The sequence below is a fragment of the Pleurodeles waltl genome, chromosome 12 (genome assembly GCF_031143425.1).
Source record: "Pleurodeles waltl isolate 20211129_DDA chromosome 12, aPleWal1.hap1.20221129, whole genome shotgun sequence".
NCBI lineage: Eukaryota > Metazoa > Chordata > Amphibia > Caudata > Salamandridae > Pleurodeles > Pleurodeles waltl.
Window position 1 is genome coordinate 102,971,071 of NC_090451.1, and position 27,905 is coordinate 102,998,975.

At 45.6% G+C, this 27,905-nt stretch overlaps 1 protein-coding gene across 1 annotated transcript in view; it reads left to right on the top strand.

Moving 5' to 3' along the window:
- The first annotated feature begins 1,516 nt into the window (after window positions 1-1,516).
- Window positions 1,517-27,905, top strand: part of GPC2 (glypican 2) — a 91,718-nt gene continuing 65,329 nt past the window's right edge. The window contains exon 1 of the mRNA XM_069216280.1: window positions 1,517-1,969. Coding sequence (XP_069072381.1) covers window positions 1,816-1,969 — 154 coding nt within the window. The 5' untranslated portion in view covers window positions 1,517-1,815. The remainder of the gene's footprint in view (window positions 1,970-27,905) is intronic.

Sequence of the window (27,905 nt, forward strand, 5' to 3'; positions counted from 1 at the left end):
AACCGTCAGATTACTCATCTCAATCTAGTGCCTGTCAAATGTACCACATACGGCACTAGATATCATGCAAATAGTGTTGTTTCTTTCTATAGCGTTGCATCCTCGGATTCCATGCTATCTCAAAATCTTCCTATATGTTCCCAAAACCCTACATGAAAACTGACCTTGACGTAAAGCTTCTGCTTTAAGAAACGCTCACCTACTTTCCATCCCTGCACACCTTCTGTCTCTGAACAGTCTACTGTGCCACACGTGTTTCCTTGAACCTCTATTATTGCAATACTACAAATTGCCCACAGATCATGTCAAAGATCACAACTAAGTCCTCTGCAATACCCTGCATCCCCTCTAGCTCATTTATGTATCCCTTTAACCATCCAAATGAACTCACATACTCCCTCCTAATCGTCACACCTAACTCCTATTAATTTAACCTAAAACCAAATAAACTTAAATAAAGGCATCACATGCTTTTCTTGACAACTGTATAATTAATCGCAGTAACCCACAATGGCCAATAAACAATGATCTAACCTTGGGTTCCCAGAGCAGCCTCCTCCCCCGCCTAAAGCGCTCCACAGCTTCGCCGGGGACAGTAAGCGTTTTATAATTGGAATTAGAATACTATACAATGTGCATGATTACGGCTCGGGCCTAGGAGTGTGTCTCGTCTATGAAGAACATCTCTTAAACGCCCGGTCTACTGGCCTCTGGAAAAGCCCAGGACGCGCCTGACCACCAGAGTTTACCTTTCAAAAGTCTAACTCGGGACCCCTGTTCGTCGTGACCCAAGCATCCATGATATCACTGGCTCTTATTGTTTATTTTTGCAGCCTTATATAGCACAAACTCTGTCCTGTAAGCGCTTTCCATGAGCATGTCTGCCTAGGGTAACCAGACGTCCCGGATTTCCCCGTACAGTCCTGGTTTTTAGAGGACTGCCCCGGTGTCCCGATGCTTCTCTTAATTTTAAACAAATGTCCCGGTTTTGGGGACAAAAGTCAGATCATTACATATATGTCCCGGTTTTTGGGACAAAGGTCAGATTATCTAGGAAAGCATAAATTCAAGTTATGCTCTCCTTTAACAGACGCCTACAAAGTATGCAATAATTAAAGTAAATGATCTGTTACTGTCAGACAGCACAATCCCCTGTCTGCTCCCAGCAGATAGATGGAGTGGGGAGCAGAGAGAGGTGTGTGGGGGTGGGTTGGGGATGCAGGGTGGGAGGTCAAGCCTTAGCTAATTTTGTGTGTGGGGGGGGGTGTAAACACACACATATATATGCACACATTGACCATGCTACGCAAAAAAACGGGACATGCCATATATAAAAGTGAGTGTAAAGTATGTCTGTTCCGTCCGGTTTTTGCTCCTCAAAATCTGGTCACCCTATGTCTGCGCTGTTTCCGCTTTACCCCTATGGGTGGGTGGCTGCGAATGCGGGCGGCTCTAGGACCCCGCGGGCTCTTTCTGCCCCTTTGTCTCTGCTGGTCCTACCCTGCTCCCATGCGCTCCAGTGGAAGCTGCGCGGATACAGGGTGTGCACCTGGACCCCGCGGGCGCCGTCCGCCTCATTGTCTGCGCCGGCCCTGCCTTCCCCGCCGTGTTATCCTATGGGTAGCGCTACGAGTAGATGGTGTGCGTTTGGACCCCGCTGGCTACCTCCGCCCCTTTTGTCTGCGCTCCCTCTCCGTCCTCTGCTCGCCGGCTGCGGCTCCAGGGCTCACCCGGGCTCTCCTCGCCCTTTCCAGGGCACCGCCGCGGCCCCGAGCCTTCCTCTCCCGCTCCAGCCTCGCTCCCCCCTCTGTCGAGATGGGCCCCTCCGGCCCGGGCTGCTGCCTCCTCCTCGCCGCCGCGCTGAGCCTTTGTTTCTGGGAGGCCCGGGGCCGGAGCTGCGCCGACAGCCGCCAGGTGCTGGGGGGCAAAGGCTTCAGCCTCAGCATGGTGCCGCCCAGCCTCATCTCGGGTAAGTAGGAGCCGGGGCAGTGGGTAGTGAGTGGGGGGAGAAGGCGCGGCTGGGGGGCACGCGGGGCTTCTAGGAGCCTATCTACCCTTGTAGATTTAACCAGCTGTGCATATCCAAGCATCTTCGGCAGTGCGGACACGTATCCAACTTTGTAATGAACTGAGGCGTTCCAGCTGTGCAGTGCAGACAGGGAATCCAGTGTATCCAGGCAGTCTCGAAGGACTCCAGTGCATTCAGGGGACTTTGATGTGTTGTGAGACAATCCTCCTGTGCAACGTGGAAATGGAACCTAAAGCAGTCAGGAGCTCTTCAGAGAATGAAGGAATGAATCCCTATAGGTAGGGAGCCCAGAGTATCGAACCAGTCCTGCATGGACTCCAGTGCATTCAGAGGACCTTGTTGTGTTGTCAGAGAATCCAGCTGCTCAGCTCAGACAAGAGGACCCAAAGCAGCCAGGAGATCTTCAGAGAATAAAGGAATCCAGATGTGCAGTGCAGCCAGGGAATCCAGTGTATCGAGGCAGTCTTGCATGGACTCCAGTGCATTCAGGGGACTTTGTGTTGTGAGAGATTTAATCTGCTTAGTGCAGACAGTGAACCAAAAGCAGTCAAGGGATCTTCAGAGAATGAAGGAATCCAGCTGTGCAGTGCAGCCAGGGAATCTAGTGTTAGTGTCAGTGGGATGCAGTGCAGTTAGGGGATATGTAGTACCTGTGTGGGGAATCCAGCTGTGCAACGTAGACAGGGAATCCATTGTGCGTGCAGTGGGATCCGGTGCGGCCAGGGAGATGTATAGCGCAGTGAGGGAATTCAGCTGTATAATGTGAACAGAGACTCCATGGGATCCCTGGGATGTTTATAATATGCGGGAATCCGGTGTATTTAGGGGTTTTATCTTTGTTGTGCAGTGTGGCAATCTTATCGGTTCAACGTAGACAGAGGCTCCATGGCAGACAATGGATCTTAAAAGAATAAAAGCACGAGCGGATAGAGCTGTGCGGTGCAGTCGGGGACTCCAGTGTTTCAGTGGGATCCAGTGCAGTCGGAATGTTTATAGTGCAGCGAGGGAATCCAGCTGTTACTGCGGGAAGGGAAACGGTGAGCTTAGGGTTTCATCTATGAAGTGAGGGAATCCAGATGTGCAAAGTAATGCAGTCAGTTTTGTAGCGCAGCTCGATTACCCAGTTATCCAGTTCATTGAGGAATTGAGTTGCTGACGCAGTGGAGCCAGCAGTACCACCGATAATCCTGTTGTGCAGTGCTGGGATGGGGTTACAGAGGCGCTATGCAGCCAGGGAATCCGGCTGTGCGGGGATCCCGCCAGGCACAGATTCCAGGAATCCAGGTGTGTAGCGCCTCGCTGAACTGGCTCTTTACAGCGCAGCCACGCATTCTGTGGCCTTGGAGAGCAGCCAGGCAGAGGGTCCTTGCTGCCTGCACAGTACACCTACACTCACCCTTGCAGTGCTTCCGGGAGAGCCAGCCGTTCACTGCAAGCAGAATGCACGTGGGTGTCTATATACCGGGGGCCCTGGGGGCTGGGGCGAGAGAGCGTGACCCAGCCCCGTAACGCCTCCCCCAGACCGTGCACTGAGGGTGCAGGCCTGCTCACCGGTCCATGTCTGACCCCTCTGGCAGTGATATTACACCGTGCGGCCCAAGCGTGACTTTACCCTCCCGCCACCGCCAGTGGCGTGGGGGATCTGTCAAGGAACCACAACAAAGCTACCAGAGGACGAAGAGTTGAGGGGCCCCTTTATTGCTTGTTCTCCATCGAAACTCTTTCACGTTTTACTGGGGTGCTGCAGCACCCCTAGTTCCAGTGCTACTGACGCTGTCACCTATTTTTTTTCAATCAAATGCTTGCAAGAAGAGGGGGAGGGGTTGAGTGATGCTGTTGGTGCCTCGGTGCACCCCCAGGCCATTGGTGCAGTGCACCGGGAGTCCCCGACGCCAGGACCTCGCTGCAGCTCGGGTGCCTTTGTTAGACTCCGCATACATTAAAGGTAGCTCCCCTTGAAGGCTCCTTGTCTGTCTGCAGCCGGGGCACACGACTGATGGCTGAGGTAGTAGACATGGCTTCATCCCCTGAAAGACAAGGCATTTCATGTTCGGGAGATGGGCACTTTCAGCTATCAAAGGACTGCATGAGCCTAACAAGAGACATGCACTGCGCAGTGGACGAGGCTTCTCCGTGGGCCACGGCAGGCTAGGCGGCGTAGGGGTGGCATCGGAGGTGCTGATACAAGATGTCAGGGACCACCCCTCAGGACCTCACAGCCTTAGACCAAGGCAAGTATTAAGGCTTTATACACTCGCTATCACATTATAGCACTGGCCCGTTATTACATCCCCGGCCCCTTATATTGCATCCACTACATCTTCATAAGGCAAGTATATGTACATGTAGTGGGTAGATACACTACTTAATGAGGTTAGGTAGACGAGGTACAGGTGAACAGGGTGCTCCGTACATGTACCGGAAGCAGTGTGACTGTAGGTCAGGATTATTGACCCGGATACAGTGCGGTACACCCACTTGAGGTTTACCCAGATTACAAGGCATGAGGGTGCTTGCAATGCCGCCTTCACTGCAGTCTAAGACGATAGCCTGGGTTATATCAGCCTCTTCTGGTGACATTACACGGCCTTCTGCTGGGCGGACATCAGGCCTCCTGTGGTACCCTGCCCGAGGGAGCAGCTTCTGCTGTTAAAGTACAGGGGTGAGGGTCACGCCGGGTCACAAAGGCAAACAGTGCACATAAAGTTGGAAGACCAGATGTTGTCAAAAACTGCAAATCCCTATGAAAAGGTGGGAGTGTCGCCTGCTTTAGAGGGATCAGGCTGGAGAAAGAAAGCAGGGGAACAAACAAAGCACAACAGTGTGTAGACCCTGAAGACTTGAAGCTTTGTGTCATGGACAGTTGATGCAGGTTTTCCGCACGAGACAGTCTTGTTGCCGTTTGCTCTGAAGGAGTGTCCAGATGTTGCTGGCCTGTGGTTGGCTGTAGGTCCTCTCTCAGCCTTCAGTAGTGGGTTAGGAACTAGAAGCACCCAAACCGTTCGGTGTCTCCTGGGCTGCGGTGGTTGTTTGAGACTTCTTGGGGAGCCCTGGGCTTCTGTAGCTGTTCTGCTGAGACCATTACTTTGTTCAGTGCTTTGCTACCGCAGCAGACACCTTAGCGTCAGACCGAGGGTGAGTTCCCAAAGTGGTGCTCTCAGCACATCTGTCCGGTCCTGCACAAGGCTGGTTTACCCCTCTTGTGCAGGTGCCTGGCCAGGGTTTGCCTCCACTCGCCACCATCACCGAAGCACGCAGCTCTGATATCTCCTGCAGATGCTGGACCGACAGGCTGCCCTGTTGGAGCCCTGCTGCCTCCTAACCTCCCAAAACAAAAGTTTAGCAATATTGGTTGCTCAGCTGCTGAGCCCATCCTTCAGACAGAAACAGATTAGAAGCCTTTGTAACTGGATGCTGTAGACCTCTGGGGATATCTGTAAGAAGGCACTGCTTCTGTTCACAGGTTCCAGGATGTCTCAGGAAGCCCAGGTCTCTGAAACTTCCAATAACCCCTGCCAGGGTAGCAACGAAGGTGGGTGATGTGTCTAGGGCAAGAGACAACACCACAAGCACAAGTTGATTCCTATATCTCCATGTCCCCAGGCAAATCACAGACCAGAGCACCCTTCATCTCAATCCCTTGTCATTGATCAGACGGTCCTTGTACCACCCAGCAGACCAGCAATGAGTTGTCGTTGAGCTCTGGTTGCACGTATAGCACAGCTTCCACTGGAGCAGTACTCATTTTTTATTTAATTATCATTATTATTATTTTTTACACAGCTTAATTGGTGCATTCTCTTTCATAATAACGTGAGATGTTTGGCTGCGATCAGTAGCAGCAAATACACAGATGTGTGTGTGTGTATGTGTGCGTGCACACAGCACAGGTACAAGTTGTGAGAGTGGCTCCTGGCTACAATGGAACTGGTCTCACCTGATCCAAAAATGATACAATCCTGTTAATCGAATGGCTTTATTTCACAAAGGTGACCTGGGCACTGCGGGCCCTGCTTTTCATGTGGGTTGGCAGAGGGCTCCCCAGCTAATGATTTCCTTTTCTTCTCCTAGACTTCCATCATGTGCTCTTGGGGTCAGCTAACCTTTTGCCCTCTCTGTAAGTGTCGTGGTAGGTTCTTTGACCATGATGGATTTGCGGCAGGGCCTCTGGTGGCATGGTTCCAAACGTGACCTCCAACTTTGTAATTCATTCTCAGTTTATATTGTGTCAGGTTGTTCCAGGTTTACTTACTAATGGCACGACAAGCAGCTACCCCGAGGTACACATTTTCTAATAAGGGGTGTGATGCCGTATTTAATGCCCTTTTTTGACCCAAGATCCTTTTCGATGTCTGATCAGATAGCTTTCTCCTTATTTTCCTGGAAGTTGAGAACTTGTTGGGTGTAAGAGCTGTAAAGGGGACACCTGCACCTCACAGTTTGCAGTCCAGGCCCCATCGTTTTCATCACATTTTGTCGTGAATGATTGTAGATTATCTTCATGGTAGACTTTGAGGTCATGTGGTACATGATGGGACCATCTGCACAAGTACATTTCCTGTAAATGCGCTGCCGTCCTGTGTGGCAGCCCCTGCTGCACAGGGCTGGGCTTTGTTTCCTCCTCTTTCTCCAAAGACAGATCTGCTGGAAACTACGAGCCAGACTTGCGCGGATGTCGCGGTATCTGTAACGCACAAACCTCGCTAGAGGGCAGTGGAGGCCGGAACATGCGGTGCAAGGTTTATGTCACGATGCTTTCTTTTGGAGCGGAATGGTCAGGGGTGGTTAATTCCTGTCTTGCGCGGAGGTGGTGTTCTCTGAAGCGGCGTGTCTCCAGTTCTTTTCTGAACTGCAGGAAGATCACACCTGTCCATGTGTTGACATGGATGTCCTTCCCCACCTAGGTGTGCAGACAGGGAAGGCCCGCCTTCTGTGTTTTTTCTTTCTTGTATTCGTTCCCACTCTGGCAATATCCTCACTCACAATGCTGCGCTGTTCACCTGGGATGGGTATTTTCTGGGTCAGTAGTACATGGATGGTACTTCTGATGCCTCTGTAAGTGATGCACCTGCTCTTGAAGATGATGCGACTTGAAGGGGGAGCCAGTGTGGGCCACTCATTGTCGGGGTCAGGGGGTCAGACTTCTTCCGGTATTTGAGGGGATATGCTGCAGTCTGCAAGGTGCCTTCCCGGGGCGCCAGTTTGATGTCAGGGGACATGGAGGCGTGTTGAGCAAAGCTTTGCTTCCACCTACGTGAGGTGAGAGAAGTGTCGTACTTTGTTCTTCTGAAATAGGTGTCAGGTAGGAAAGGTTTTCACTGTTTTCAGGAAGAAAAGTTAGTATCAGGCTTGTGTCTTGTGTTTTTTGCAGTATGTTCTTACAGGAGCTTTGTTAGGGGTGAATCGGTTGATTTTGAATTCACTGTCGTGGGAGGAGTCCGGGGGGGGGGTTAATTTTAATAACGACAATTTAATCTTTGTTGCTCTTGGCAAACATGAAGAATTCTGACTCCGTTGTATTGAGCTTTAGGTAGGTGCTTTACATTAGTATCTGGTTAGGACTGAGATAGGTTTTGAGACTCTCTATGTGGTGAGCCAGTAATACTTTCAGGTAGAACTAGGTGTCATCAGCATCTTGATGCCGATGTGGAACAGGATGGGCACCACCGCGGATGCAGAGTTTCTGAGGCTCCCTTCTGGGCGAGCTGGTGGTGGTTCATAAGGTAGGAGGCAAACCACGGGAAGACCGCCTTGGAGAAGCCCATACCTGTTTCCAGAGTGTTTTCTCCACTCTTGGTGGCTGACTGTGCCAAAGGCTGTTGAGAGGCAGAGTATGATCATGATTCAAGGGTGATTATTGTCAGTAATTAAGATGGCGTTGTTCACCACCTAAAGGGTGGCATCTTCTTGCTGTAGCATGGTCTCATGTCGGGTTGGTATCCTACTAGGACATTGCTTATCTGATTTTCTAATAGAATAGACAATGTTTTCTCGATAATTTGTCGTATGATAGGTAAATGAGTGATGCACAGTAGTTGGACAGTCATATGGGCTCAAGGTGGACTATATTAATTACAGTGATCTGTAGACTGGAAGTGATTGAAAGCATTTATAGCCTCCACGAGGTCTGTGTTATCTGATAGCTAGTCCCAAGGTTGCCATAATACTGTACTTGACAGTCAGTGTACTCCTTTTGGGGATAGTGACTGCTCGCTACTAACATTTATTTGCGTCTTTCAGCCATGCACCCTTGCTGCCTGAACTGATTTGTAAATATTTTGCCAACCAATAAATATATTTTCCCCTCTTGAAAGAAAGTTCTGCTTGGTAGGGGAGCCTGTATGTCAAGACTTCCTTTTTCCTTCTCTCTCTGCATAAGTTTCTCTCCTAGAGCCTCTTTACCATTGGAAGCCAGTTTTACTGGCGACGGGGTGTTCAGTAATTACTCCTTAGACCACTGGTTCTTAAGCTGTCCTCCAGGACCTGTGGGGGTCTGCAAGGCCTACTCAGGGGGTCTACATCTGTTTTTCTAAATTAAATAATATTATATAATAATAAAATGAATAAAATATAAAAAAAATAAGCAACACTGGAAATTTGAAAAAAAATTGTATATTTGATTGCAAATTAAACAAAATATTTCAATATTTTAGCATTTGTTTGGTGTGTACTTGTTTTTGTATTTTCATGTTTTGTGGTTCACATCACAGAACGGGCTTAGGCCATGGGTCCCCGGCTTCCAATAATGGCTCAGTGTGAGTTCCCTGATTCCAGTTGTGATTCATTGGGGTCTACACAAGCTAGAAGGTTAAGAACTGCTGCCTTAGATCATCTCTGGTAGATTCTAAAGGAGAACTGGTGTTGCATTAAGAGAAGAAAGGGGTAGAAACTGGCATCACCCGCTTCCCCAAGCGTGGCTGTCTCTCAAACCTTTCTCTATGATCCCTACTGGAGCAACCTTACCAGAAGGGACAAAAGCAACAAGTTGATTCCAGCATTACAACCTCCGTCCTGTACACATTCAGAGCAGATCCTGCATGCAGTCTGCAGCAGCTGCAGATGAAGGTCTATCGAGGTGGCCTTAAAGGAGAGGGGTGGTGGTGCGGGAGGAGGAGACCCTCATGTAACCATTATTGGAAGGTCATACAATTAGACCACTTGTGGACTCCCACTGTTCGGTCCTCGAAAATATGCATAGTAATTATCCTCTGAACTGCGCATCATCGGTTTTATTTTGGGGTAAGCTCACAATCACCGATTGTGACTCCGAACTGTTCCATGAAGGACTGTTATCTGAGAGCCCATCTGCAGCAATGCAAGAATAGAGCAGCAGCTCTGAAACACTGTATGAGATATGTGCATTCTTATGTTTTTTTTTGTTCATGGCCACCAAATTATACTATAATTGTATTGCCAGATTTGTTGTGTTCGTCCATCTACTTTTTTGTGTTTGTGTGTGTGTGTGTATGCATGCACATGTGCTCTTGTCATCAGTCACGCTACTGTCCTGCCTTTCTTTGTCTTTCCCCAGCCGTCCCCACCCCTGTTGCAGATGAGCCTGACTCTGATAATGGTCTGCAGCAGCTGTGCCCCTCCTCTCCACTGGGACCTCACTGGGGGTTGGGTTACTAAAACAATCATAATTACTCAGGCAAGTCTTAGAGCAGTGACTTGTGACCACAGACAGCATCCCTACGCCACTTTGGGCTGAGGGTGCGCAAGGAAGCACAGCTCAGGGAATGAATTCTGGATAATCATCTGCTTTTTTGAGGAGACTTCTTGCCCTCTCTGCCAATGAACCTTTCACGAACAAATAAACACTCATAGATAGCCCTGTAGTGCATAGGCAACTTCTTCTCAGTTGTGGTGGCTCTTTGTGGGTAGGCCACCCATGGGACAAGATGTCATGACTAAAGACCCCCTGATGATCTCAGATAGCAGTAGCAGCTGAGCTCAGAAGAATCCAGGGCTGAGTTTGTTACTGCCTGCCCTGAGATTAGCTGTGTAGAAGTCTTTGGGGGGTTGGTGGGGAGCGGAAACCTGTCACGCACTCTTAGGTGTTTAGTTATCTCCTCACATCCCTTCACTGCTTAGGTGTGAATATTGCCAGAGACTTTTCTCAGCTTTTCCAATTTTAAGACTTTAATGATTGCAGTGATGCAAATTACTTTTGAACACCTCGTGCAAGGCAGTCTACAGAGCATCTCAAGTGATAGTTTGTACAGAGGCAAAAAACGGAGGATCATAAGTTATGAAAAACATTGACAAGAAATATTGAGCTCCTCAACTGAGACTGCACTGAAGAGAAAGATTGAAAATCTTAAGTGTCATTTTGTACTAAGGAGAAAGACTGAGGAACTCAGGTGAGTTGGCCTACTTATCAAAGTGGTCACTTTGGACCAAGTGATTTGACATATTTTTGTGAAGTCACTGTTTCCAGATTAGTGAACACTGATGGCTTAATTGCGCAATATACACCAAGGCTGGGCTACTTTCCAAAATGGCCACTTTTTAGGTTGAGCGCGCAAGTGCTCTGGCCTGTTGTAATCTCTATGTGGGTTTTTAATTACGCCCACCACACGCCCATCACTTTCACTCGTTCAAGGGCTTGCCTTTCAAAAATTCTTTGTTATCATTTATAAATGCTATACGTTTGTCCCTCCATGAGGCAGTTTTGATACCGCCTTGGACATCAACCCTGTTGCATGGACAATTACACGTTTGCAGATACGTTTGACTGAGAGCTAACTTCTTTTTCCATTTTTATCTCTCCTTCACCCTCATAGCGACCGTGGCGCTTTGAATCGGCTCGCTTATGTCAGCTGTTTTACTTTTTATTTTCAATTTAAGTGGCAAGAAAAGTCCAGTTAGGAATTTACAACGCTAATAGCTCTAACTCAAGCAAACGTGAGACCCATTGCATTGCAAATGCTTGTTATTAGAGCTTTTGATCTTTGAACTTATTTTGAGCCAGAGGCTTCATCTTCCCCCACAATGAAAGAAATGTGTGGGATTTTGTGAATCGATGGTCAAGAATGTCGTGGGCCCTGACCTGGAGAGCGTTGTTGTCCATGATATGCTGTGTTCCAAGCCTGGACCTATTGGATGGATTTGGCGAGGAAGGCTGCCAGCAGTGGAAGACTAACAGGTATGGATCTGTGCACTGTGATCCTGTTCTTGTCAGGAGGTCAGCATTGTTCCCTCATACCCTCCCCTCCTTTAGAACGGAGACTAGCCATCAGCTGTTGTCTCCTCTGAATGGGTATGGGTACTGCATAAAATCTGTATCTGCTCCTGCACTGGATACCAGAGTGGATGAAGTTCGGCACAGCTTTGGGGTTGCAGAGCAGTGTTTTAGTGGACCTGGTATTCTTCCTGCCTGAGTGCAATGGAGACCTGTTCAACAGGGTTGGTCATCTTAGTGTGAAGCATTTCGTGCTGATGATCCTCTGATGTTGCTTTCTGGTGTATTGCAGCATTACACTGAGAAAACAGTAGAGCAAGAGAGAAGACCAGAACTGTTTTTTCAGCTCCTACAAATAACAAAGTGAGGGAACCAGAGAGGAAGCTCTCGCCTGGGGTCTTGTCCTCGAAGCCCTGCAAAGGATAGAACCTGCCATCTCCAGATTGAAGGCCAGATTAAAGCACTGAATGTTAGTGTGGTTAGATGGGAAAGACAATCTTGAGCCAATTAAGGAAGAATCTGTGAGAGCAATTAAAAAACTGAATTGTCTTTAAGATAGTGGATGTTGAGAAGGATCTTCTCGCCATTGATCACAGAATTAGTTCTTAAAAATGCACTATGCAACCATCTACTAAAAGGAAAAGGGTAGGGATGATATTTATAGCTGTGGACTCCTGGGACAGAGCTTGAATTTTTAGAGTCCTTAAAGGGAGAGACTCCCTAATGTTTGATTGCCCACATAAAATTAGTATCTTACCTGAGCGAGCCCCAGAAACAATTACAAAGAGCCAGACAGAATGCTGTAGAAATGGCTTCCTGTTCCTATAGAGGAGAGTCCAGACAGGCCTTCTGTATCTGGCCAGGCTGAGGATGTTTTGGGGTGAGATGGACTTGCTCTTTAGGAACCCGGCGATGACAGAAGTGTTGTTTTGATACCAGAGAAGATGCAAGGGATGGTAAACAAGGCAAACCTAGGATGTGAATCATGTTTTAATTTTTTTCTGAGATGATTCCCTGATGAGTATTAAAAATAATAAGGTAACCTAGTCCGTGATATAACTGCTATGAGTCACTTGACGAGCAAGAAGACTAGGCGTTTCGCCAAAAGGAAAATAATTTTATTATCTGCTGATTGAACATTCTTTTCCTCCTGCATGAGTAATGAGGACGTTGATGCAACCCAAGGGAATTAGCATCTGTGTTATTGTGACATTTTCTTTTGGTCTTTACACAGGGTACATGGGATCCTTCCAGGGAGATGCTTTCCTAGGAGGCTTTTTTAGTCTTGTGAAGACAAATTATTAGCCCACAGTGGCGTTAGAACCCGTTCTTTGCTTACCATTGGTTGGCTTCATTGTCACTCTTATTTGCTTGCTTTCTATTCATTAGCATGTGTGAGCTTTCCTTCGTCTTCTTATGTTTGCCCCTTCCCTGGAGCATGATATATTAATGTGCCCTTCCTCTGCTCACTTTTTTAGGTGTTACTTTTTCTTTTCGTTTAAACACTCTACAGGACTTCATGTGTTTTCCAACTGTCTCCCCTATGTGCTTCTCTCCCCCTGCTGCACTCTATGTTCATCTCTCTTGCCTGTGTGCTTCTCCCCCACTACATCCGAGTTGGCCTCTCGCCTGTGTGTTTTCTCCCCACCAGTTCCAGGTAACTGTCTTTCGTTTGGACCCCAAAGCCACCACTTGCGCCTCCTGGTTTTGCTTGTGGCCTCACCCATGCCACCGGTGATGCTTCCACCCTTCATTACCTGCGTTGATTCACCCCAAACACTTTTAAAAAAAGAAGCTTTTGTGTGTTTTTTTTTTTTTTAGCTAGAGGCAGGCGACCAGGGTGGCATACTTGAAAGCTATTTTTCTCCTACCTAAAAACATGGTGTTATAAAAAGGTCTTGTGGAGATTAGATTGGGAAAGTGGGACATTTTTTCTAAAAATGTGTGTCACAAGAGACTTTTTGTTAGTAGGCATTTGATTACAAAATGCTCTAAATTGTAAGTTGGTGCCTGTGAAACTGATGTAATAGTTTCTTAAATAGCCTTTTATCAGTGTGCAAAACTGTAATAATTATCGCAGTCACGCACTTGGAAATGATGACATTTCGTTTCAGATCTCAGACATAAAGATAAATTGTCCCTCCACCTGGAGCAGTGGTTCCCAACCTTTTGACTTCTGTGGACCCCCATTTTATCAATACTGGAGCCCGGGGACCCCCACTGAATCATTATTGGAACTCGGGGACCCACACTGAGTCATTACTGATAGCTGGAACCTAATGTTATTAAAAATTTTAAGCAGTCGCGGACCCCCTGAGGAGGCTTCTCGGACCCCCAGGGGTCCCCGGCCCACAGGTTGGGAACCACTGACCTGGAGCATAACTTCTTTACTATCCATTCATTTGGATAAATTGTATTCTCCCACTGATTACTCTCAGGGAACTACTTTTTTAGGGGCGAGAACAAAGCGCTCCGTCCTGCGTTGTAATCAGTCTTTGGGCTTCTAACCATGCCCATGTCACGTCAGTCACTTTCATTGGTTCGTGGGCTTGCTTTTTAAAATCCACTTGCTTTCATTTGTGAATGGCATGCATACGTCATGCCTTTTCTGGTGTTTAGCCCTTCTCGAGTGCACGACCAACTACTGAAAACATACAAATCTCAATGTTTTCTGTCCATTTTCTGGACTACCTTTTCTCTTTATTTAGCAGCGCGATCTCACTGGGCAGTAGTCGAGCGCTTTGGATAACTTCCTTCCTGTTACATAGGTAATTGCACTTTCGCCGGATACATGGATAATTGCACTTTTGCCAATAGGTTTCCCCGCGAGTGAACTTTTATATCCCCTTGTGTGTCTGCTTTGCGCTGATGGTGGCCTTTGGCTCACGTATGTGAAACTTTTACTTCTCAGTTTATATGACAAGAAAAGTTTGGTTAGTTATGTGAAACTGTTTTACTTTTTATTTTCAATTTATGTGGCAAGAAAAGTCCGGTTAACAGTTTACAATGCTAATAGCTCTAACTCGAGCAAATGCGAGACCCATTGCATTTCAAATGCTTATTTCTTTTGCTTTTAGCCCCCATTAGTGTGTATATGTTTTCTTGCTCTCACATGTGTGCTGCCTTCCATATCCCCTCCACCAGAGCTGTCCATGTTACTCAGCCCTAAACCTAGCTCATCCATTGCTTCTCGCAGCCCAGGCTGTTTGGCTTTAGTTACGTTTATTCTTCACACACCCCCAAGTTCCTCATTTGCTTCCTCCTGACCTCCCTGTCCCGCTTTTCCTTTTTTTCCCTTTTTTTTTAGGTTGAGCATAGCAGCACACAAGCGCTGCTTTATTGACGTGTTGGTATGTATCTGGGCTTTTAACCACGCCCACCACACGCCCATCTCTAGCACTCGTTTGTGGGCTTGCCTTACAAAAATCCTTTGTTTTCGTTGGTAACTGCTTTATGTTTGTCCCTCCTTAGGGCGGTTTTCTAACTTCCTTGTCATCGACCCTGTTACATGAATAATTGCACTTTTGCTGATAACTTTGACTGGGAGCGTACTTCATTTTCCTTTTGAGGGTCTTCTTCACGTGTGCGGTGGCACTTTGAATTGGCTTGTTTATGTCAACTGTTTTACTTTTTATTTTCGGTTTATGTGGCAAGAAAAGTCCAGTTAGTAATTTTCAACGCACATACCTCTAACTCGAGCAAACGCGAGACCCGTTGCATTGCAAATGCTTGTTTTAACCTACTACTGCTCCGTTGTTCACCCCTTGCTTTTGTCACTCTATCTTGCCAGCTCTTCATTTTCTACCTCACCCATACAAGATATTTATTTATTTTGGGTGGGCCCGGCAGCAGCAATTTGCTGTCGGGCTGCTCCTCTGATATGATGCTCTTAAAGCCACATTTTTTAAATGTATTTCATTTAATGCTCTAAGATGGGTGTCCTCATCTTGGAATAGTACATGAAAAATGAAAGTCATGTTATGACGTTTCCGCACGCATGTGTAATTATGCACGAACACACAGACATCATCATCACACTTCTTTAATTTAACTTTTTTTCTGTTGCTTATGCTGTTCAGCATTCGCAAACATTATTTTTTTTTTTTTTGATTTTGCTCATGCGGAACAAGGGCAATAAACATTGGAGAGTCCAATAGATCTGAATTTACTAAGTCAATAGACGTGACCTGTTGACTTTGCAATGTTTAATTATATTGACTTTAAATGCCAGCTGTTTATTGTTCTTCCCCTCTTTAAAAAATGTTTGTTTTGAAATTCGTACAATTGTAGCTGCCTGAGACTTGAGTGCTTGGTTAGGAGGCAATATATTCTTTCCCCTTCACAGATAATAGCAATAAAATGTATGGCTCAACTGGGGAAAAAAACGTATTGTTTACAAAACATAAGTAGTTGAACAGTCTCAGTGATGGAATTTTTTTTTTTTATTCTAAGCATAAGTGGGCTTGTTTAGGTGGCTGCTTATATTTTTCATTTTTGTAACATATGCTTGCAAAAAATAATAATAAATAAGGCCAGACGTGTTAGCTCTGCTAGTGCTAGCCATGCCAGTGCTTATTTTTTCAATGCTTTATTTACGTCAGATTGTGAGATCACTCTTATAGATGGCAGAGTTTGTCTCTGAGGCATAAGGCATTCCTACATCTTTATACCTAAAGCTACTCCCTATAGACTGCAAGTGCGAGCTTGTCTTGTGAAAGGGGTCTGAGGGGAGTGTAGAAAATGGGCAGTTGTCAGATCTAGGTTTGACTTGCCTCCCAAGTTTTTCATTAGCCAGCCATAGGAGCAGCATTACAGAAGCCATCCTTTGAAAAGGACAAGAGGGTTCCAGCATTGGTGCTCATGGTCTGTGCAATCTTTTTTTTAGCAAATTCTAAAGTAAATTAGCCACTTAATGGCATGACTGACTCTGCTGTCCCGAGGGTCCAACTGAGGGCAAAAAACTAAGAATAATGCAGTGATGGGACTCTCAGAGCCCTGTATAGGGTGACTCAGACATCCTGTGAAGTAGGCCTGAGTGGTGGTAGTTGCGCATGTTAGCAGTGCTGGAAAAGTATGTAGATCATTCTCACCATTTGTGTGTTTATCAGCTTGTTGGATCCTCTAAATTATTCAAATGTGATTATTAACTGATTATATAATTCGCTTTTTACGGACTAAATCAGGTTGTGTGCAGGATTTGTTTATTTTTAGATTGTGACTGCGGCAATGACTGTTCCATATCTCGCAGTTACGTGAAGGCTCTCCCACAAAGAAGTTATCATTGAAGATTGATTCTGTTATTCAGTCTGAGATTTCTGCTTTGTTGTATAAAGTCTCATGTGTATGCGACTATTAAATCCAGTGATGATCACCAAAAACCAGGAATATTGACAGTTTAGCGGTATCTTGCCTTGTCACACTTGGGCGATATGTGTATGTATATGTTCAAGTGAACGTTCTTAGCTGGGTCACGTTTAGTTTTGAGCTTACATCGCTGAGGCTGTATGGCAGTGTTGCACATGGTGCAGCCTTGAGTCGGTCATCAGTTAGACAATGTCCGTCGGTCTTTGTCCTTCCACCCGCTGCTTTGAAGAGACCAGCAGTTTCTTGGCTGATGAGCCTGGCTCTGATAATGGTCTTCAGCAGCTGGGTCCCCTCCCAGGCCCAGGAGGCGTGCAAGGGGGTTGGGGAGTGATATAATCAGAACTGCAATGAGGAGTCCCAGAAGAGTGTATGAGACCAAGAACTGACCCTTAAAGCCCCTTGGGACTAGGAAAGGTAAACAAGACACCAGCGGACATAGTGCATCTGTTCCTGTGCAGGGCCTCACATGCTCGCCGTTAACTCATGGGCGCTAATCACTAATGGCATGAAACTTGATCACAAATGAGCACATACGCTGGATGATAATAATGATTGATGCACACTAGTATTTCCAAAAAATATTCAGAATGGAAAGTCAATGTTACCAGTTTCAACAAGTTTATGGAAAACATGAATTTGAACAAGCATTGGCAAAGCCAATAGTTCTGACATTGGTTGTCAGTCTTTTGCTTTTGTCATTGCATGTCTTGCTTTGACAAGGCTTTTGTAAAACTTTTTGTTTGTGGGAGCTGCTGGGCCCTCACCATTGTAACAAATATTAGCAAAAAAGAAAAAATAGTTTTTGTTCGGATAAACCACACATTGCCACTGAAGTTCCTGGCACTGAACAAAACTACTCTGTGTGTTGATATGCACCTTCTGAAAGAGCAGATTGCAGTCAATGTAATGGGATGTACATTTGTAGAGCACAAAACTTATCACCTGTGAGGGTATCCAGGAGATGAGTAAGAGTGAGTACTACAATTAGGATCAGTCACAGTGAAGCCAGCCAATAGACGGAGAGAAAGAGCGATGACATTTTAATAAAACAAAAGGTCTTGGTTAACTCCATATCCAATTAGGGGCCCAATTCTTAAAGAAAGTCACAGAAGTGATCCCTTTGAGGGATTCCTCATTGCCTAATCGATTTGCATCAATGCTGTCCTTTCATTCTGCTCCTATCACTGCATTATGTTGGACTCTGGTATATGTCTTTGCATTAGTGCAGATTTACATACTTCATGAATTCACAAGAATTTACAGAAGTAGATCAGGAAATCGTACTCCTAGAAAATATTTGTGAACTGTATATTAGCATGAGTAAATATGCATGTGTTTAATTTGCTCATAAGAAAAAAAAATCTGTTGAGCATTTACAAGTTCACTTTCGGGTTGGCCATTTTTTCCTAACCCTGGAAGAAGTTATAATGTCCAACCTTTCTCAGTATTGGAAATGATTAGAGAAATACTGGTGAAAACCCTTACAACATGCAAGATATTGGTAGGTTAGCACAGATTCAAAAAGGCATTCCAACTGTGGAACTATTGCTTACCGCTACCTCTAGCCCCACCATGTAGACCTGCGGAAAGGTGTAAAATAAGGAAATTGCTAGTATTCAAGCCCTACTATAGTATTAGCTCTGGCATATTCGGAAAAGCTGTTATCAGAGCTCTTATATAATGAGATTGCTGCCATAATTTGTTGCCGTACTATATGGCACCAAAGGGACCAGTAGATTTTTTTCACAGGACAACTAAATTTATGAAACAACCTGTCCCATCGTCAAGTAGATTTTTTTATAATTACATACCCTTGATAGACACATAGTAGAAGCCCTAATGAGACCCGTTAAGTAAACATTGGGGCGAAACGACAATAAATACACCTTAGTTTGTAACTTGGTTTCCACTAGAAGGAAATCTGATAAAATATTGGAGAATTCTCCATGAATACAAAGTATATTACAGGCTTAAGCGTATCAGTGATTTTATGTTCAGTTGTATCTATGTGCACTAATTGAGCACTCTGTTGTCTTCACTGTTACGTTATCCTATGTTATGTTATGTGTTATTTAGATTTGTAGAGTGTGCTATCATCTTCGAGGATATACTGGCACTGAGCAGGTGAGAGTGTAGCCAAACGTAGGGCCTAGGTACAATACTCTAAAAGGCAGCTCATCAGGTTCTTGTGGAATTCAAGAAGTGGGGAGGAGAAACTTATGATCATTTATGTTAGAAACATTGTGATTTATGAAAATAAAATAATTTTGTTCTGGGAAAAAAAAGAAGCTTGTGTACATAATTGCTGTTGAATTATTGATATGGATTAAACTTTACCTGTGATACATTTTTTAGAAGTAACCTTTGATAAAAAAAAGTCCCATGGGACCATTGTTAGATATTCTATTGACCACTGAGTTCACGGCAGCCACCTTTGATCATACTGGGTAGATCCCTCAGATGAGACCCAATCTGCACAGCTCAGGGGATACATTCTGCACCCCCTTCTATATTCCAGCAAACCTAAATCATTCTGCTAATGCACCACTTTCCTGACTCAGAGCACCCCTGTGATTCCAGTACATACACAGACATGCACCACTCTAAAATGTACCAACCCACATTCCGCCCTACCAGTGCACCACACACAGCTCTCCCAGTGCATGCATCAAAACACAACCACATACACACACAGGGAAGCAGCCTTAACCACGACTCCCGAACAACGAAGTCGTGGACAACGAAAGCAGAACAACGCTTTTGTTAACCACAACTTCCTTGTTCGGTGCCTTAACCACGCATGTGCTGAACCACGCACATGCGTGGTTAAGGCACAGAAGAAGGGAGTCGGCTTAGGAGGACGACGTGATCAGGTAAGTGGGGTGGGACTGGGGCTTTTTAAGGGGCGGGGGTTGGGGTATATTTAGTTTTAGGGGCTGGGGTGGGGGGGGTCAGGGTGGTTTAGGTTTAGGGGCGGGAGAGGGGGTTGGGGCATTTTTAGTTTTAGGGGCTGTGGTGGGGGGTCGGGTATTTTTAGTTTTAGAGGTGGGGGGTCGGGGTGGTTTAGGGAAGGGGGAGGGGGTCGGGCATTTTTAGTTTTAGGGGCAGGGTTGGGGTATTTTTAGTTTTAGGGGGTGGGAATTGGGGTGGTTTAGGGGCGGGGAGGGGGGTTGGATATTTTTAGTTTTAGGGGTGGGGGGTCGGGGTATTTTTAGTTTTAGTGGCGGGGGTGGGGGGTCCGGGGTATTTTTACTTTTTGTGTGTGGGGGTTGGGGTAGTTTAGGTTTTAGGGGCGGGGTGGGGGGTTGGGGTGATTTTAGGGGAAGGGTGGAGGTGTCGCGGTAATGTTCGGGCGGGGGTGGTTTTAGGGGTGGGGGGTCGTGGTAATTTTAGGGGCGGGGGTTGGGGTGGTGTTAGGTGCGGGGTTGCGGTAATTTGTAGGGGCGGGGGTGGGGGGCCAGAGGGGTCGCATGCTGGAACCATGCACGCAGTTCACTAATGCCTTTACTAGGAATGCCTCTACAACGAAAAATCGTTGGTAAGGTATTCGTGGTAAAGGCATTAGTGGTAACAACACGGTCGTTGTTCCGACCACGTTGTTCAGGCATGCGTGGTTCCAGCATGCATTGTCTCAGCATACATTCACACACACAGCCATCTCTACCAGTGCAACACACATACAGCTCTACCAGTGTATGTACCAAACACAGTCACTCACATACACAGACACATACACACACGCATCCATCTCTGCCACCAAGGGGACCACTCCAGACCACAACCTGTGATGCAGGATCCATGCAGTTCTGGAGGAGAGCAGATTGATGCAGCCAGTCGTCGTTGCAGTTGGTTCCTGCAGATGCAGGGGAGTGACTCCTTCACTCCAAGGGAGATTCCTTCTTTGTCTTGTGCAGGCTGGAACCTCAGAGGATACACAGCTAGGGAAATGTTGCAGTTGCTGGAAGGAGCTGGAGAAACAATGTTGCAGAGCAGAGTTGTCTCTGTAGTTGGAGATTGTCAGTTCCTGGACGTTCCAGTGGCCAGAAGGTGAAGTAAACGATGCAGAGATGACCTGCTGGAATCTTGAACGTCGAATCTGAGGACCCACCCAAGAGGGAGACCCTAAATAGCCCAGGAAGGGGGATTGGTTACCTAGCAGGGTGGCCACCTATCGGAAGGGGACTGTGATGTCACCTGCCTGTCCTGGCCACTCAAATGCTTCCAGAGGCCTCTGCCTATCTTGAATTTAAGATGGCAGAATCAAGTGGCCACCCGGAGGAGCTCTGGGCACCCCCCCCATGGGGTGGTGATGGACAGGGGAGTGGTTACTCCCCTTTCCATTGTCCAGTTTTGCACCAGAGCAGGGACCGGGTGGCCCTGGATTGGCGCAAACCGGTTTATGCAAGGAGGGCACCAAATGTGCCCTTCAAAGCATACCAGTGGCTTGGGGAGGCTACCCCTCCCTAGCCATGTAACACCGATTTCCAAAAAGAGAGGGTGTTGCCTCCCTCTCCCAAAGGAAATCCTTTGTTCTGCCTTCCTCTGCTTGAGCTGACCAAGCAGCAGGAGGGCAGAAACCTGTCAGTAGGATGGCAGAAGCGTGGGCTGCCCAGGAAAACCCTGCAAACTGGTAGGAGCAAAGCCGGGGGTCCTGTAAGGAGCCCCCAGAGTGCACGGAATCATAAACCAATACTAGCAACTGTATTTGGGGTATGAATCAGACATGTTTGATACCAAACATGCCCAGGTTCGGAGTTACCATGATGTAGCTGGACATAAGTAGTGACCTTTGTCCAGTACACGAGTAAAATGGCTTCCCTGCACTTACGAAATCCAGGGAAATGGAGCTGGAGTTCATAGGGACACCTCTGTTCATGCAGGTGTGCTCTCACACACAGGTACTTGCACCCTGCCCTCCGGGCTAGGAGGGCCTGCCATAGGGGTGACTTGAAGTGACCTGGTGCAGTGACCTGTAGTGAAAGGGTGCATGCACCTTTTCACATAGGCTGCAATAGCAGGCCTGTAGACACATTTTACAAGGGTTCCCATGGGTGGCACAATACATGCTGCAGCCAATGAGGAACCCCTGGTACCCCTGGTGCCCTAATGCCCTGGGTACCTAGGTACCATGTACTAGGGACTTATATGGGGACACCAGTATGCCAGTTGTGGGGTGTACTAGGTCAGGAACAACCAAATTTAGAGGGAGAGAGCATAGTCACTGGGGTCCTGGTTAGCAGGATCCCAGTGAACATAGTCAAAACACACTGACAGCAGGCAAAAGCATGACAAAAAGAGGCTACTTTCCTACACTACTTTATTGGTGATGGATATGCGTTTGCTGAGACAGTGAGAACTTCAAGTTATTCCTGTGACTTTTTTGCCACAATGGGTTTAATCAGGCTCAAGAGGTGAACTTGGAAGGGTCTAGGGCAGGGTTTGGTACATCCTGCCTTCAGTTCAGCTGTGCAGCACCAGAACTGTTTGTGGGAGAGCGGGAACCTGTCAAGTCCCTATGGGTGTTCGGTTTTCTTCTCACTTAAGTGTTAGAGTGTGAAAATTACTCAGGCGCTTCACAGCTTTTCCTATTTTAAGATTTTATTTTTTTAGACTAAATTTTGCAGACACACGCAGGTCACTGTGTGCAGCTCATGAGATGCAGACTGGTGAGCACTTCATGTGAGACTCTGTACTGAGCAGATATTTGTACAACAAATTAGACCATCTCTAAGAAGGAACAATAAAGAGTGAGCGTGTCTAGCGATGTGGCCAACTGAGAGACTATGTATAGTCGACAGCAGTGTCTGTCTGAACAGAAGTGGCCACTGCCACTCTCAGGGCTGCTCTCCACAATCAGGGATCCTCACCTTCAAAGATGCCCTTTTAGGGGTTCCTCATCGCCTTATCGATTTGCCTCAATGCCGTCCTTTCCTTCTGCTCCTGTCACTGCATCATGTAGGAATCTGTTATTTTACTGGCAAGGTCAGGAAATATGTGGCTGGTATGGAAGAGTGCAGGCACCCACCAGCTGGTCAAACCTAATGGCGTGCACAAGTCCCTTATTGCTTCAGTGCAGATATCCAGAGCCAGGTTTCCTTTGGACCAGCCTTGTGACTTCTCTCCCAACCATCTGTCTTCTTGATCTTCAGCCTCATGTCTAGTGGCTGGTTGGCCACCTGCTCATAGGGTGGGCATCTGCACAGAGATCCTGGGGGACAGTTGAGAACGTCTAGGATGCTGAGCCATCCAGGACTTAAGGAGTTACTGGTGTTGGGCTGAGCGGTATCGGGGAAAGAAAGCAAACCACCCACATTACACCCTTGGGCAAATCAGAGGGTCTCGATTTTGGTGAGAACCCTTTTGAGTTGCATCTCGTGTCCAGGTCCATCAGGTGGACCCTGTGTGTGCGCCAAACAGCGCCCCAGCCTGCAGGATACTGTGTTTCGTTTACCCCTAGAGCGCTGGTCATGTTTCTTAATGCCAAGTGTCTCCACTCTCTTTGGTTATCGCGATTCTGTCTGCACTAAACCGTGACTGCCGCAATCTGCCTCCTTGTCTTTCTGTATCCGCTTTCCATAACTCTGCCTTCCACCATTTCTAGTGGAGTGTTAGTTTTCTAAGCACCAGGGTGAAGCGGATTTTTTTATTTGAAAGTTTAAATAGCATATCTGTGTTAGAGTACTTTGTAAAGAGCTCTTTGGGGTATATCACAAAAGACAGGATGACGTTGAGCCATTTATGCTGTAACAAGTAAGGTGTATTTTTTTGAGCTCCATAGGAAAACATAGTAAATCAATAACCATGAAGTCACATAATTTGCATATTTTGGAAGTGAGAAAACACTGACATAAGTTGAAGGTGAGCCGCTATATTTAATCAATAGATGTGTTGATCGGGGCAGAAGAGACTGCTTTGCTAAACTTTAGTGTGTAGCTCATTGAGTGCCCTGTCCTGCAGCTTGGAAGTCCTGGAACTGGAATGGACTTGACTGAGCATAAAAGTACCACTGGCGCTGGAAGAAGCGATTCGCAGAAAGTGCCTGTGTTCCCTTCAGAGGCACCAGCAGGGGACGTCTCTCTATACCTAGACGAAGCCTACAAAGGCCGCGTGTGGTCCTACAAGAGCAGATGTTTAGGAGAATTCCTTCCGGATGAACCGACTTGTGGGTTTTAACGACTCTGAAAAGATAGAATGTTTGTATGCAAAAGCTATCCACTATCGACCACTAAGACCATATAAGGTAAAAGCATACATTATCCAAAAAATCTGTGCTGTTTAAAGGTTTCTGCAGCATCAATTCGTAGGTCAATTCTATTCAATTCCCCAATTGGAGGGCAGTATGAGGCAACCGGAAAGGGTGGAAACTAGCCAGAATGCTAAACTACCAAGTGTTACACAAAAGACTCCTTACTTGCATCATTAAAGGCTAGTTACAATTCAGGCTGAGGCAGGAAAAAAACGCCCTTGTCTGCTACAGCCAAAAACTTCAATACTCTGCTTTCTTTTGAAGCTACGTGTAAGGTGGGTGGTAAAGAGGCGGTCACCCAGGGTGGAAGTTCCTTTCCCCAGCCACAGCCTGTCATTTCCGCTGAACAGGTTCTCTCCTCTGATTTTGAACCAGTTTGGAGCTGAGAGACACTGGCCTATTGAGGAACAATGGCATGAGAGCTGGGAGTGCAAGTAAGCGAGATTAGGATTTCACCAGCAAGGTACACAACCTTTGATCTTCGTTACATTTTGAAATGGTAATACATTGGGTGAAGCTCTCCGCCTGAAAGGAAATTGCAGGAAAAGTTTGAGTCTACAAAACTTGATGTTCATTTCTCCCACGAAAAGTAGGTTTTCCAGTGCTTTCCCCTCCATTTCTATTCTAGCATAATTTTTGACTCTCAATAAATTAAGTTCACAAAGTCTAAAACAAATACACTGCAACTGAGTCATCAAAATATCACATACTCGCCCACCTGTTTTAACCTCAGTCGATGTTACCATAGGGAACGAGTGATCTCTTTGGAAAGAGATTCAGAAGTGTCTGTCGTCCACAGCTACCAAGGCCTCGTTGATTTTGCAGTAAAGCTTTTAGCATGTGAGGTTATGTGCTTGTGTGTGGTACTTTTCTACCATTTGCATTGTTCCATAGTGCTTATGAAATCTGGATGTCCTTTTGGATTCTGTGATTCTCGTTCATTTGAGGTAGTGTTATCATTGTCTTTGGTTGTCTTTCTTATTGTTTGATGCTGGCTAGTGGCCGCCAAGCATAGAAGTAACCAGTGTATTGCTTCATAATGTATTATGATGGTGAGTGCTGGCAAGATCCAGTCATATGCGTGGAACCTTTTGTGCACAGTTGTCTGTTACTTGGATTGGGGTGGCTGTTATGTTTTTTAATTGTTGTGTGCATGTGGCAGGTGTATATTTAAACTGATATCTTCTGGCTGGTTGATACGTAGGTTGGTGCGAGGATATGGATGATGTGCTGCTGAGGTGTAAAATGTTGCCAACTATACCTGTACTACCTATTTTGCACATGATGGTACTAGAGGTTGCTTCTGATGTGTACGATTGGTGTAGGTTATATAATTGTTAATTCTTTTCCTATATATCAGGAAGTTCACTTTTTTAGACAATGGCTCCTGCAGTACTCTGTCCTCCAGGTGCGGGGATTCTTCAACTGTAGCATCTTTATGGATGCCGGACGCTAACATGTGCTTTATCTGCAAGTACTGGAATACTTCAGTTTCTTCTAGTTGGTATTCCTGCCTGAGAGTTTCAGGGGCCATTACACAATTCTTGTCCCAAATGTTCTCCAAAGTTCACATTCCCATTGTGTCCCAAGGGCCGAAGCCTTCCATCCTGCCCACCTTCCTCTGGGGATCGCTGTCCCACAGAGCAGTTCATCTTGTCAGTTTCTGTCCCCACCCCAGGTGCCCCGTGGCTTAGTTCCAGACCTGGGCTACTGCGCGCGGGTGTGTTTTGGGAGAGGGATCTGCAATTGGTTTCTGTAGAGAACTGCGGGGGTACCCCGTACTTTCTATCATGCGTCTGTCTACCCGCAATGCCTGCTTCGCTAAAGGTGCGAAGGTCCAATCATTCACCATTACCATTTGTGCTGCCCAATAATATTTTCTAATATCTAATAATGTGATCCCCCCGCCATACACCCCATCACCAGTTGTGCTAGCGCTATACGAGGCTCTTTCCCATTCCACAGCAAGAGTCTCACTTCACTATCTATTTGCCAGAAGAAGCATTTTTATTTATATTTAATATATATTACATTTTTGTAAAAGATATCTGTAGCGGTAATTCACATTATTTTACATTTTTTTAAAGTTTAATTTATTTTTTAATAAAGTGTATTATTACATTTTGGAATAATACAATGATTATTTATAATTAAATTTATATTTCCTATGGGGTGTTATTATTAGTCCCTGTCGCCATTATTTTCTACGGTAGTGCTTTGTTAGTACCTGTGAGCGGCCATGTGTGGTACTCGACTTACTGCAAGGCTGGGCTGGGGTCTATATACTCCTGTTTTTTGTATATATTTTTGTATTGATTTCAGGTAGTCACTATAAAAAGTTATCTATTAACTTACACTATAAGTAATTAGGTATAATACTGTTATTCTTGATTAGATGTATACGTAAGAAATCTGAATTCGTTCATTCAGGTCAAAATTCAGAACTTAAGTGCTCATTATTCAGACAAGAACAGTAATTTCTGAAGTATCTCGTTGTCCTTTGTTCCCCCTTTCATCAACTATTAAAATGCTTCATTGGTCATTAACTCAAACAAACTCCATATTTTGGTGAACCTTTTAGTGCACCATTTGTCAAGCCTTGACAATAGTCGTGTTTATGTATATGAATAATTTTTTGCTTTCAGTTCGTGAACTCAAGGGGTAATACCTCTTTCCACTTTTATGTTATAGAGTGGACTCTTCAGATGCCAATGAAAATAATTTTCTGTTATTTTTTCTAGACTGCTTATATCTAATGTCAATATATTCGTCTCTGAAGTAGGTTTTTTATTTCCGAAAGTGTCACAACTTTAGCCGTAAATCTAAAGATAGCCTACCAATACATTTTTAAGCTTGGGCATCCCCATGTCATATGTAACCAATTTCCTATGTTATCAATGCAGCACCTGTGGCACCTATTAGTGATTTTATCGTATTAAAGTTATGTAATAGTGTAATACAGCATTCAGTGTGAGAAAAATCGCATGTGTCTCAGGTTAGTGCCATGGGGACAGGATAAAGTGAACTGGAAGATTTCTGACCAAGTGGATGTCAAAATAACCAGTCTGGTTTTGGATAGCATATTCTGCCATGCATTCTGGCTTTGCAAGGCTTAAACAGATTGTCTGGGATTGCCCGTGCACCAATCAAGATTTTTTGAGTAGGTTCAACAGATTGTTATTCCCTTCATGGAACAAGAGTGCAGAAAATTGACAATATGAACAAAATATTATTTTTGCCATCATTGAGTGTATTGTTTAAATAGTACTAAACCATAATTTTGTCTGAAAGTAGAAAATGCTTAACTAATCTCTTACTTTTCCCCCCCAAACTGTTAGGAACTGCAAAGCCGCCTTTATTGAGAGGCCTAAATTACAGTTCTCGTTAACATGTGTCCAAGGGCACCAAAAGAATATTAGATGAATATTAGATAAATGTTTAGAAGTAATAATGAATCAGCAAGGTGCTACTGACCAGTTCCTACTGAAACTCTGTACAAAATATTGTGCTAAAGCAGCTTGATAATAACATATAATATCAGTTCGTGAGAGCCTGTCTTCCGTTGTATCCAGATATAACTGTTAAGGCTAATATGATATTACTTATTGGGCTCCATAAAGCTGCTAACCCTGCTTTCTATTTTGGAGCGGCATTTAACTTGTATATGGCACAGTAAAGTCGAGAATAAGAAAAAAAATAGTGGGAGGATTGGCATTTTAACTAGGGCTATTCTCCCTAGATTAGAGAATGGGAGATGTGTCCATCTGTGTATTAGCATAGTCACATTTCTAAGTACTGGGAGAAAGTAATGGGCCATATAGTTCTGAAATATGTCTTGTTACCCAGACCCCTAGATACCTTTTGTTGTGTCTGGTATACCTAGCCTGAAGAGTTTCTGGAAGAATTGTAACTGTAATATTAAATAATAGGCCACACGTGTTACTGTTCTAGCTCCTTTAGGGCTGTAGTAATGATAGAAATTTTGTTTGTGAATCCCATTGGTTTACTCTTTTGTGGGTGGGTGTCTGTAGTAGTTTGTTACTCCCTAAGCTTCTCCTTACTTTCCGTAAACTCCTCAGACT